Consider the following 13014-nt stretch of genomic DNA (forward strand, 5'->3'; position numbering starts at 1 on the left):
AGTGCTGCTGAAGCTGATAAATTATGACATTTCTTGAAGACTTAATACAAGGGCAGCTATCTTTGACTTCACTAAGTTATTTAGTTTGTAAGTTTAGGGGTTGGGGATGTTGGAGCTAGTCCAAAACTACTACTGCCTGATTCAGCTGTTTCACTGAAACTAACAATTAATCACTTACATTGTATAGATTTGTCTCGAGTGTGTTTTCAACCATGCTTTAATGTAGTGGCAGCAGAAAGTTAATGTTTTCACTTAACCCATGAAGATGTACCACTCCGTGTCCATCTACCTGCTACACTATGCTTTAGAACAAGAGTTATCAACATCACCTATGAACATTATCTGGATGCTCATTGTAAAGTTGCAACTGTGTAATAAACCAACTGTTTATTAATTAGTAAACATCCAGCCATCTATCTGTTTTCTTCCACATATCCAACGCAGGGTCAGTGTTAGGCTGGATCTCAGCTGTTGTGCCTCCCAAATAATTATTAACTGAAGGTAAATTGACAACTGATTAACCATTTATTATTATTATCATTATTATTTAATAATAGGGGTATTAAAGTGTACCCCTATGTTGTAGTGTGGTGTTTAATGTCAAAGCAAATGATTCAGTGAACAACCAAGTAAAAAGTTTCTCTACATTCCCCTAACTCAAAAGTGCATTTTATCCAGTACTTATAACTAAGTGAATGGCAAACTAAAGATTTCTTCTTTTTAGAGCCAATATATAAATCCTTGCACGGTAACACATTCAAGTGAAATGGTGAACACAAAAATGTCAGTGTTGTCATTGCGAACATGTTATTACTGACATTGCTATTTAGCTCAAAGGACCATTAAAAGCTAGATTGAAGAGATGAGCGGCTGACACTCTTTTTAACTATGACCTGGCATCGCGTGCTTCCGATAGTGTGGTGGTTAACACGTTCACTTGGCGAGTGAAAGGTTGAGTCCTGCCAGAGAAACAAATTCCCTTTGGGGTTGGAAGGGCATCCAGCTTTCAGCGTAAAACCCTGCCAGATCAAAAATGTGGAGCTACCTGCTGTGGTAACCCCCTTGTTGCAAGGGAGCAGCTGAAGGAAGCTTTTATCACAGAGCACAAAATGCACAATAGTGTGTGTCTTGCTGGGCCTTCTAGGGATAGAAAGACAGAGAAAGTGAGACAGACTAATAAATATTTGGTGCTGAATTTGACAGTTAGGCAGGCTGGGTATCTAATTAATCAAGAAGGAGAAGAGAAGGACTTCATGCCAGTCCACCCACTAATCTTCTGACTTCCATTTTTGGTGATTACATGAGCCAGCACACTGAGATCTTAGAGGGTGCAAAGGTGGAACACGGAGAACTGTGAGGTCAAAAAAGATGAGCTGGTGCAAGCTTATGTAATTAATAAAAATCCTGGTTTCCACATGGAGTCTCTGAAATAAGGACAAATTGTTGCTATAAGGTCAGTGCTTTTCATTTTCGTCTGACAGCATTATTTGGTTCAAGATGAAATTTTAATCTTCCACAATGTTTTAAAAAAAATTAAAAAAAAAGGATGCAAGACTTTCTTTTATGATGAACTGGAAAAATTATGAAGTACTGATTTAAATTCACCTCAGTCAGTGTTTAGAGGTAAATGATGTCAAGTAAACCCAGTGAAATGCAATGATTTCTTGGTACATTTGCAAACTGAGACACACAAACCAACAAAGTGATTAGGCTATGTGTGTCGGTAGGTGAAGGCACGATGCTCTCTGAGGAGCCAAGGTTGTAAAATATCACTGCTAAAATGAAACGATTACGTCATAAATGTCGCACTTTCTATCCTAGATCTCATTCATCTCACTACTGCAGCAGCACAGAAAGAAAAATCAACAAACTGACAATAAACACGCTTCTAATCTCATGCACAGTTATTATACTTGTGCTGAAGATGTGCCAATTATCCAACCTGAATTCATAAACAAGCCTTTTAAACTTCTACTAATTGATCACAACTAATACAAGACGATAAAAGAACCGAGGATATTAGCTGTGTTAGCGAGTGCACTTACACAACGCTCGCTTACACAATGCCTATCCTTGTGTTGTGTAAGTGACACAATGATGTAAGTGACTCAACTGACACAATAAAGAAGGGCTTCTTTATTATTTTCTAATAAAAGGATTTCTTTTATTAGAAATCAAGTCAGTGCTTCTATCTTTCTTGACAAGTTGTTGATCTTAGCCTTGTTTAACTCATTTGTCTTGTTTTCCTATTTAAACACTCTTCATTTGAAGCCAGAGATGAAAAGGCATTTTTGTTGTCTTGTGACAGAGCTACAGTTTACAGGTGCTTTTTAAGGCCTAAAATAAAGATTTTTCCAAAGACTATGTGGCAGGTGAAGTACTGCTTTCATCATCCATTTAATAATGACAGTAATAATATGGTCTGCAAATGTTGGGATGGGTTGGGAGGATCCTAGCAACAGAACCTGCTGGGAAATACTGTTCCACCATTTTTTTCATTTTTATTTTATTTTTTTACATTTCACAAAAACTTTAATAAGAAATAATCAGACTGATCGAATCATCCAACAGAGTCAAATTACTCTGATAAATTGTAGACTTTCTGCAACACAATGTGCAATAAATGTACAAAAGGTAGAATTCAGTGAGTGAATCTAAAGAGCACCATCACCTTAAAGATAAATTGATGTAACCTAGTAACAGTACTCTAGATGTAACCAGCAAACCACAAGGCATCACTGTAAACTTTTAACTAATCAGTATAACCCACACTAAACAGCCTGATGTTTCATCCAACCTATTCATGTAACACAAAACCAGCCCATTCATCCAGTCTCTTCTGCTTATCCCTATCCCAGCTACCATAGGGTGATAGGCAGGGTACATAACATAAAGTAGAAAGAAACTTCAATTTGTGTTGCAAGACAAACACATAATTTAGCATAATTCAGCATATAGCTCCAATATCTAAATATCTTATTCCTGAGCTGTTATCTCCATGGCATCACTGGAAGCAACGACAGGCTGCAGCACACAAAAAATTAAAGTCATTCAACAGTGATATGCTTAGCCTGCCTATCAGATTTAATTACTCTTTAACTAGAAGTGCCAGAAAACTGTTCTGATTGTTCCGAACCGCTTTAACCCCTCACTACACCTTCTCAGACAAGGGGTCACACTGACCAAAGAATGATCTTGTTCAGCTCACTTTAGCTCATTCAGTTATGCAGTTGTTATTAATTGCCTAGATAGTGCGATTGCAGACATTTGTTTTTCATTGCATAACATGCTGATGCCCCCCCCCCCCAAAAAAAAACCCCCACAAAAAAACAAATGTGAGTCCTTGCAATGAAATGAATATTGTTCTAGTTGTATGTCTGACCACCGGACCTATATTTATTAGCTATAGACCACTAAGACCAGCAGCCCTCCCCTCCTCCCCTGTACGCTCTTTTAAAGCACATCAAAAGGGATCTGTGGCATAACAACAGTCTAATTTGAGTTCTAGTCCTGATTCCGGTGTCTGGCAATTCTTAATCACAAACAAGACTTGACATTTACTTAATTCCCTTTCCTTCAAATTAAATAATATATCCTCATTTTCATGCTAAACGGAACCCCCTTTAAAGAGACTTTTACATCATGTCCTACATAACAACTCAGACAAAACTTACTAAAATATTTGTTTAAAAAAAACACAATTATTGACACGGAAGTGCATGGTTATACAACTGTCATGAAATTAGAATAAATGTAAAATTTCTCTTGTGGTTTAAAAAAAAAAGCATTTTAGTGTCCAAGTTTCATACCAAACACATTAAACACTATTTTTTCTTGAATGTAAAATAACGACACGGTATTTCTTTTATAACGTAATCTGACAAACAGCACTGTCGCCCTGTGTCCTTTGCACTTCGCTCTGCATAAAGCCAAGCGGAGACGCTGGTGGGAGGGTTTATTCCAGCCGGGCAGACATCCGGACATCAGTTCTGCACATGTAAGTGAAAACTGCCGTGTTTTAGCTCAATCTTCCTGCTGTTTAACAAATCATAAACAAATATGGCAAAGCTGGCTCTGCGACACATGTTCAGCGAGCAACAGCTGGCTTTCAATTGTTTTAGCAGCTGCCTACGCGTCGATGGACGCAGCAGACTCCCGTGTTTGTGTGGCGTAGTTGTGTTTCCGCCGCTAAGACGCCGACAGCCAAAAGCCGCCGATGATGTACCCGTCCTCACTTCTCTTGCACTTTCTTATGGTCTGCATTTTGTCTATTTCCACGACACAGTTACTCACTTCCCACTGTGACTTCGTAAGTGAAGGCTCACTTGACCGCAGTGCTGCTGATCAGACTGTCCTTCTAACATCACCCGTTTACGTGGTTTAATTTGAAACCGATGGCCAAGCGTTATATTGTGAACGTTGTTTTAATTCACCCATGAAAAGGAAGGTTTCCTGGTTATTCCTGGAACTTAGTAATATGCTTTGGAAACTTGTCATTGGCAACAGGTGCACGTTTGAACATGCCTCAGGTGACGCAGAGGTAATCCCAGCCCACATTTATCTGGATTTGCGGATCAGTCATTGAATATTTGGTCCTTTAGAAGAGCAAGAAGTCACTGAAGAAATACTGACTTTTCATCTGAAACGTGGCTGTGGTCGAGAGTCAAATCTGAATGTTAATTTAATGTTGGATCAGCATTAAGATATCAGTGAAGCCAAACAGCGTGTCGACACTGGAATAGGACTGATTCATAGGGGTTTTTGTAGTTGACCAGTGAGGCTGAAAAGTCAACAATTTATAGTTGGTCGAAATTAAAGATGGTTTCACCTCTGCCACATTATTATGTTGAAAAGTCAGCGATTAATGTTGCTGATCCTGTGGTAGACAACATTTGAGAACCCCAGAGATGTCTCCTGTAAGTGCATCAGGTAAGCATTCAGTTATTTGTCTAATGTTTGTGTAAAATGTATTTTTTTTACCAGTTATGTGTTATGTTCATTGTTACTGTGACAAAGATTTGTGACCGTCACAGTGACCAGATACTGAAGTCAGCCTGTTACTGTACCTGGTAGAATAATGCTAGCTAGGGTGAATTAGGAGAAAGTTAAGCCCAAATCAGAACAAAGTGTGTTCCTTTCATATTTTTATCATATTTTTATTCATTTTTTATAAATATTTTGCTTTGGTGTTTTCTTTTCCAGATGGTCTAACTCATCAGTTGGTCAATGTGGCAGTGTGAAGTCTGCTTTACCCAGGCAGTCCACAGCTACGGTCAAGACGGTGTGAAGGGAGTCTGGATGAAAATGTAGGAGTAAATTGACAAACCAAATTTTAAACCAACCCTGATGATAATAAAGTAAATAAACTGCTTTAACTGATGTGAAGTTGTCTGTTATTTGCATGTTAGAGCCTAATGTTAAATTGTACAGTTAAATATATTTATCCTTTATCTATAGCCAAGATAAATGTTATAATTGTGCTAATATTTTGAAGTATTCTTTGTAGTGTGCTGTATTAAATATTAGCTGAAATACCACTATGGTCCTGTGGACCTTTGGTAGTGATGTTACTGCTGTTCTAATATTGATCAGTGGTGCAAAAGGGAGTAGGACTCAACAGCAGTGTTCAACATTGATTCAGTTACATGTAAGTTGACAACAGACTGTTGTTAAAACACGATTTCGGCTATTGTTGGCTGTCTGTTTCAATACTTGTGTTGTTTCAGGGTTGATTAAAGACCCTTGACCAGTTATTGATCAAACAGTGTAGGTAGACTGGATTAACTATTGCTATGTTAGCTGAGCTCAGTGTAAATGTCAGCATCTGCTGCATTTAAGAAAGTAGATAAATGGACATATGAAAGTGATTTATGATTTCAAATGTTATTGCTAAACCTAAGTACTAGAAACATGTCATGGTCTGGTATTTTTAGGACGGTCTCTCAAAAAATGTATAAATTAGAAAATTCACATTTATAGTAGGTGGCTTGTCATATATTTAGGTTTTTCTTTTCTTTGTCTTAGTTCCTGGATTGGTCATTGGTTTCAGATTTACATAAGTGTCTGATCACAAGCCAATAGTGGGCACCCAACATCAAACAGCTCTCACTGCTGGAAAGTGGGATGTGTTGGGAAAATAAAAGAAACATATCCGTCGGAGAGCAGTGGCTCAGAATCTGTGCTCTCACTTTTAAGCCATTTCTCTAAATACACAGGCTGCTCTGTAATGACTGCTAAGATCTGGTAGTCATGGATGCATGCTCAGCTTTAGTATTCCTATAGATAAGTACAATGGGAGCTGAAGTGAAGAATAAATACAGGAAAGCTTTTGGAGATGTTGACTTAGGTGAAGTTCAATGTAAGAAAACTTATTTTTCAGGGATAAAAAGCAAAAATGATCCAGATGTGTCATTGTTAACAGTGTTTGAGTAACACGTCGTGGCAGGTCATTGTTTTTATATGACAGCAAGCATGTTAATGCTCACTTAAAATAATACTTTTTTTTTTTCTTTTTTGGCAGATTGTGAGCCATGGCATCTTCCCTCAAGAGTCTGGTTAATGATGATGACCGATACCAGAAATCCTTCCAGCTTTTTTTGGAGCGCTCGTCTGAACACCAGTGTATGCGGGACTTCATCCACAATAAACTGCCAGATATACTGGCCAGGTAATCTACCACACACAGCTTTGAGCAACTCTGCACGACCATACCATTCAACATGGCATGCATTATACTACAGCTGAATCTGAGAATCAAAGCAGTACTTAAAGCTAAGCAATCATTTACTGTCAAAACTCTGAAACTTTGGTGCAAGCCTTAAAAACCTGATACAGTAAGGTTTAACTGTATTAAACATATGATTTAAAAATGAAGCTGATAAACTAGAGTACCATAAGTCAGGAGGCGTTAATAACCTTTAACCTCAGCTCCTTTTAATATGGTAATTTGAGATGTAGATTGGGTAAAATAATTGAATAAAAAGTTAACTCATGTCTGGTGTTGTGGTGGTTAGCATCATCTCCTGACAGCAAGAAAGTCCTGGGTTCAAATCCACCAGCTGGTTGTGTAGATTGTGTATATTCTTCCTGTATCCTCATGGGTGCTCTCTGGGTGATCTGGATTTAGTCCAAAACTGCAATCCCAAATTGGATAAGTGAAAGAAAATGGACCGATAGATGGAAAACCCTTAAGAACAGCCAATTAACTTTGACACTTGATATGTCTGTATAGGTTCTCAGTCATCTAGGTCATGGTAGACTTCATCTAAGCCACGGTAGTCTGGACTTCTTTAAGTTTCTTTTGAAGAAAATTGCTTTCTTTCCAAGCTCCTTAGACTAGATGCATGGTAGTGTCAACATTAGTCAGGGTTAAAAGTAAGTGGGAATTGGGTGGCAACCATTTATTGTAATCTTATTAGATGTGAGTCAATTGAAAAAAAATACAATCAGGCATTATAAAGTATATATTTTGTTGTGTGTCGTTTCTTATTTTACTTAACTATGCAAAGTCTATGAAGTCATTTTGAAACCTTTCAAATATCATTAAGAATAAGCCACAACATTAAAACCAAACTACAATATTGTTGAAGTATCCCGTGTGTCAAAGACTCATCTCTACACACATCTCTGTGCATGGATCTCTATGATTGCCCTATGAGCATTTACAATTAATTAGCAATTACAGCTAATCTGTGGAGCCTTCTTGGACTGGATTCTTCTGTTGCACCTTATGGATTATGCAAATAGGGAGTTTGAAGGCCGGGCAACCACTTTAGGGTGTCTGTCATGTTCTGTATGGCATTCCTGACCAGTTGAGCAATGTTTAGATCAGTGATATAGGTTTAAAAAACATACACATAAATGCCTGGACCCTAGATAATTACAGTTTAACGAGATGATCAATATTATTCATTTCACCCGTGGTTAGTTTTAATGTTGGGCCACTTGTGATGATAAGCATCAGCCACTCATACCTTCAGACCGATTTGGAATATGTCGAGAGGTGACAAAATACAGTGTGAAAAGGAAGATCTGGAGCACACAGACCATTTAGTGACTAAGCTGTGTCAATCAGTCAACATGTGCTCTGCTTAATACTGCTGAAAGCAGTCAGAATTGCTGAGTGATTAGGACTGCACTACAGCCCAAAGCGGAATATGTAAGTACCGTTTCACTCACAGAATCAAATAACTGCCTACACAAGTGTACATGCTAGATTAACCAGCCAAACAATATGTGATTGTAAAAGACAATGACTGATTGCTGTGGAAATTCCATCTCTTCCTGTGTTATTTTCTGTTGATGTAGGGGGCAATTGACATGCAGCAGAAAAACAGACCCTCTCCTCTTCTGTGCAGGTCTAAAAAGCAGATCAGAGAGGAATCTGGAAAGATGTGACTCATGAGTAAATTAAAAGGGTGTTATTAAAAATCATACAGTGAGTGACAGAACATGCCACAGCAATAATCAAAGCCTGGGTATCTGTAGATTCTTCAGTCGCTACTTCAGAACATCTCACATGCCCAAGTGTCAGGGAGAACTGACAAGCCCAAAAATGTGACCCACATGTCACAGGTTGGAGGATGTGAACCTTTCTGAAGTGTTTTATCTGCTCTCTCCTCAGCATTGGAGATGGAAAGTCACATCTGAATGTCATTGGAGTTGGAAGTGGAGCTGGTAAGAAAATTCTGTTACCACTGGTCTAAATGTGACGCGTTAAAAAGCAGCGCGACCTGCGCAGCATCGAAAGTGACAAGACATTGCGTAAGCCATCTGTTACTGCTGTTGCTGCAGTTTTTTCATTTATGGTTGCAACAGGAAAAAAAACAACAAAACTTTGCCCTTATTATCACTGCCAGCAGTTTGTAGACATCTGTCCAGTTTGTGAGATTAATCTTCAACCCAGGCCAGATAGCATGACCTCGCTGTTCTATAACTTTACTGCACATTGTTTTCAGTGCCCGTGATACAGCAAGGTTAATATTTTTCCTGAGCAAACCCAGTACATGCCCCCAGAGAGCTGTTACCCTTTGGTTATGTCTCCGCCAATCCTTTTAATTTACTGAGCTGTCATGTCAGAATCATATTGGAGCATTACGGATTCTCTTTTCGGCTGCAAAATACATTAGAATGACTGGAAACTCCCCTGAAAGATATTATTCAATCTAAAAGATTTAACATGTGTCCACATGAGCTCCTTTGTACATGGCAACCTGTCACCTTCAGTTAGAATTAGAGCCAAATCCCTGGTTACGTGATACTGAAACGGTATCGCTGTGATAACTATCTCTCATGGTGTTGAATTACATTTTTTTTAACTTCTGTAATTACTGCAACAGAAAATGTATGATTTTCTGCAAAACTGAAACATGCTGTTAGATGCTTCCTGCACCATTTCAACTGATGTTGATCTGTTTGGCTAAAAGTGGAAATTTTATTTTCAATTATTTTTAGCAGTTCGGGAACTGTGGGAAAGTGGGTCAAATTTGTGTTTGCGACTTTGTCTTCCAAATAAAAAGTGTGCCTGTGCCTTTAGGTGAGATTGACCTAGAGATGCTCTCTGAGCTCCATAAGAAGCACCCAGGGGTGACGGTGGATAACGAGGTGGTGGAGCCTAGCCGCCAGCAGCTATATAACTACAAAGGTACAGTCTTTACAGGCACACACTTCTCTCACACAACACAAAATGAATCATTGTATTCTCAGCTGTCCAAAATGGGGTTCAGTATTTATTTACAAGCAAAACAGGATATTATTATATTTTTATTGGTGAAAAACAGCATCTTAAGAATTCACCGGTTCATATATTAGCAGGAAATAGTCATTTAACCACCAGTGGCGTTGTAGAGTTTAGCCTTAATGTCTGTAAGAATGGACCCGACTAAAGCATCTGTGAGTAAAACACTGAATCGTTACGAGTTTCAAGTCTGCTGCTGTCTGACCAGGATCCTTGCATACATTAAAGCTACAACCAATTATTCACCCAAAACTCCTATAGACACGATATCTGATTAAAAATAATGCATAAAGCAGGGACTCCCCCGTTCCTCATTGTTGATTTTTGTTGCTGGTTCTTTCCATTGTTCAACTTACAATCTAATGAGAGACACCTTTGCTGTTTAAAAATGTTTTAAAGCATGTTGAAATCTTTTGTTATTTGTGGAACTGATCATAATTGTCCCCTTAGATTTGCAGTTCAAAGAAAACAAAAGGTGTTTAAGTTTCCCCAAGATAGCAGACACATGCTGCGTTTTTACAAATGATGCAACATGAAGTGTAAGCCTCTACAAGAAGGGATGGGTGAGCTTATCATCTTATAGACTGGATGGTCTAATTTGCCGAATGATCTGCTTTGCAGAGGATTTCCAGACTTTCTTATTGACTATGAATTTGGTGAAAGTGTGATTGGTAATTGGTTTTGAAACAATTAGGACTATTCTCCTGGAGGTGTACTTCATGGCCTTTACCCCTCAGATGACTGGGTGTGTAAGAAATAGCAATATGATATGTAAGAAAAAAACCTCTTTGAATGATTGAAAGGTTCATTCTAAGGGGATTGTAATGTCGACATAGAGAAATAAAGTAAAATGTATGACATTTAAACTTTGCTCCGAGACATATTGATAGAGTAAATGAACCTCCTATTTTCTGTTGGAGAAGCAGCATTCCACCCACAAAAGACCTACCAGCCTACGACTGCAGATGCAATTAGCTCATGTAAATGAATCCATGAACTTACGATAAGTTGAATACCTGTCATGCTGGAAGTCAGTGGTGGATGCACGAACAGCAAAGAGTTTCAAACACACTGTAACATTTTAATTTCAAAGCGTTGTGATCATTCTCAAAGGTCTCTGTGTGGTTGTGCCAAGTGGTCTCCATTGTTTTTAATGAAGTGTGATGCAAAACAAGTGCGTTGTTTTTAGAGGGGGGTGCAAATTACAGAAATGCTCTCATCATTGTGACAAGTGTCAGCTCCGTTGTGGCCTGAAAAAAAAAATCAGCCACTCTAAGCTGTAAAATTTCATGCCAGCTTTATTTCGGTGTTAACTTGTAATAAATAACTAAGTAATTATCTGTCTGCAGTTTTAGTGTCACAGAAACCAGATTTAGATTACATCAAGTTCAACTGGAACACGATGACTGCCTCTGAGTTTGAGGAGCACTGGAAAGCCGAAAAGGCCACCAAGAAGGTGGACTTCATTCACATGATACAGGTCGGTGTCGATGAGCATACCCTGTGTTTTTTACACAGCTGGGTTACATTCATTTCTGGCAAATGGCAGCAGTAAATCCAATTAGAACAACTGCCTGGCACAGCGTTATAATTAGGCATTCTGTGAATGCAGTTAGTAGCTCATTATCTGTGGTGAAATCGACAGATGCTATACTACGTGAAGGATCCTGAAGCAACTGTCAGATTCTTCCAGGGTCTTCTTGGTAAAAATGGGAAGCTTCTCATAATTCTAGTGTCTGGTAAGTGGATATTTTCTTTCTCTCATGTGGGCGATTTAATTATGGTGCAAATGGCTAACGAACATACTGCTTATACATGCAATACATTTGGAGATGAAAGGTTTAAAACAGCATCTTACAGAAACAACCAAACCTTTTCCAGCATTCAGTTGATATATAGTACACGCACATAACTTCAGAATATAGAGCAGCAGTTATACTGCTGTTTTAACTTATTTATTTTCACTTAATTCAGTAAAAATTTTCAAATTTATTGCTGCGAAAACCAAGAGTGGCCAAAACTCAATTTACTAAGACACCTGCTCTCAGACATCTCATGCTGCCATGCTGCCCAAAACCAGTCTCAACCCAAATGAGATTCTTCACAGCCAGTCCTTCATTTAAAAAAAAATAAAAAAGCCTTGATATTAGTCTGACCTTTTTCCCCATGTCAGCACTAATGAGTCCATAAATATTGCAGACAACAAAAGAGACAGTTTGCTAGCACACACCGATCTCCTCGACATCTTCAGTGTATGCTGAGGTTCGTGTCATCTGCTTTGCTCCTGGTATGTGAATCCGTGAATGTGTAGATGCATAAAAATGCAACTTTTAACTTCAAGACAAAAACCTTAAACAGGGAAAATAAACAAGGCTCTGAGTGTAATCCTGAAGGAGCTAAAGCTTTTTCTTATTTCTTACTTCCCTCTGAGTCTTTCCTCTGAATTTATTAAATACCTGAGCTGCGATGTAGCAACGTGATCCATGTAAGCATCTCCATGGTGAAAAAATTGCTCTGATGCATATGAGGATGAATTCTCCCCGCATTGTACCACCAGCAAGTCATTATTCATTTATACTTATTCAGTCAAGTATGATTCAGTTTCTGGCCAATTCTAGACAGAAATTAGGATGGTGACCGTGCTAAACACCTGCTTGTCAAATTGTCATTGTTGTAATATAGCCTCTTTTTCATCTGTTCCAGGCAAGAGTGGTTGGGGGAAGCTGTGGCGGACCTACAGAGCACAGCTGTGTCAACCCGACATAAGTCAGTGTGTGACCACTGGAGACATCAAAAGCTTCCTGGACTCCAAGGGAGTGCGTTACCAGAGCTATGAGCTGCCATCTCAGATGGATATCACTGAGTGTTTCACTGAAGGGGATGAGAAGGGAGAGCTGCTTCTTGATTTTCTCACTGAGGTGCTGGATTTCAGTAACACAGCTTCACCTGAGCTCAGAGCTGGTGTCCTGGAGATGCTTCGGCACCCAGACTGTAGTGTAGAGTCCAACGGTAAAGTTATCTTCAACAACAACCTTGAAGCAATATCACTAGACCAGCTCTCCTAAACATGTACTGTCAGTATAGTAAATGTAGGTGGATCACATTGTTTGATTTATTTTGCACTTGATGTATATAATAAGCTGGGTAGAGGATATCTACACACCTGCTTCCATTTATATATTTTGTCTACTTACTAATAAAATAATGACTCCATAGACTGCTGTTGTTAGAGCATTTCTTAACAGTTCTGTAAAATCAAAGGTTATGCTTGTATATAA

At 38.7% G+C, this 13014-nt stretch overlaps 1 protein-coding gene across 4 annotated transcripts; it reads left to right on the plus strand.

Moving 5' to 3' along the window:
* Positions 1-3885: 3885 nt before the first annotated feature.
* Positions 3886-12951, plus strand: LOC147311863 (histamine N-methyltransferase-like). 4 transcript variants are annotated; one of them, XM_086268017.1, is made up of 8 exons: positions 3911-3997; positions 5203-5357; positions 6521-6667; positions 8624-8676; positions 9536-9643; positions 11086-11216; positions 11382-11475; positions 12440-12951. In XM_086268017.1, the coding sequence occupies exons 3-8, from the start codon at positions 6531-6533 to the stop codon at positions 12799-12801; spliced, it is 885 nt and encodes a 294-aa protein (XP_086124143.1). In that variant the 5' UTR covers positions 3911-3997; positions 5203-5357; positions 6521-6530; the 3' UTR covers positions 12802-12951. The 4 variants fall into 4 exon arrangements, with proteins under 4 accessions (XP_086124142.1, XP_086124143.1, XP_086124140.1 ...); XM_086268014.1 differs by having other exon boundaries at positions 5203-5306; XM_086268015.1 differs by lacking the exon at positions 3911-3997 and adding an exon at positions 4038-4929 and having other exon boundaries at positions 5203-5306.
* Positions 12952-13014: the final 63 nt, after the last annotated feature.

Source organism: Aulonocara sp. 'chitande type north' Nkhata Bay, linkage group LG16 (genome assembly GCF_057382095.1).
Source record: "Aulonocara sp. 'chitande type north' Nkhata Bay isolate Kocher_YH1m ecotype deep benthic linkage group LG16, A_spYH_male_GT1.1, whole genome shotgun sequence".
In the NCBI taxonomy this organism is placed as follows: Eukaryota; Metazoa; Chordata; class Actinopteri; order Cichliformes; family Cichlidae; genus Aulonocara; species Aulonocara sp. 'chitande type north' Nkhata Bay.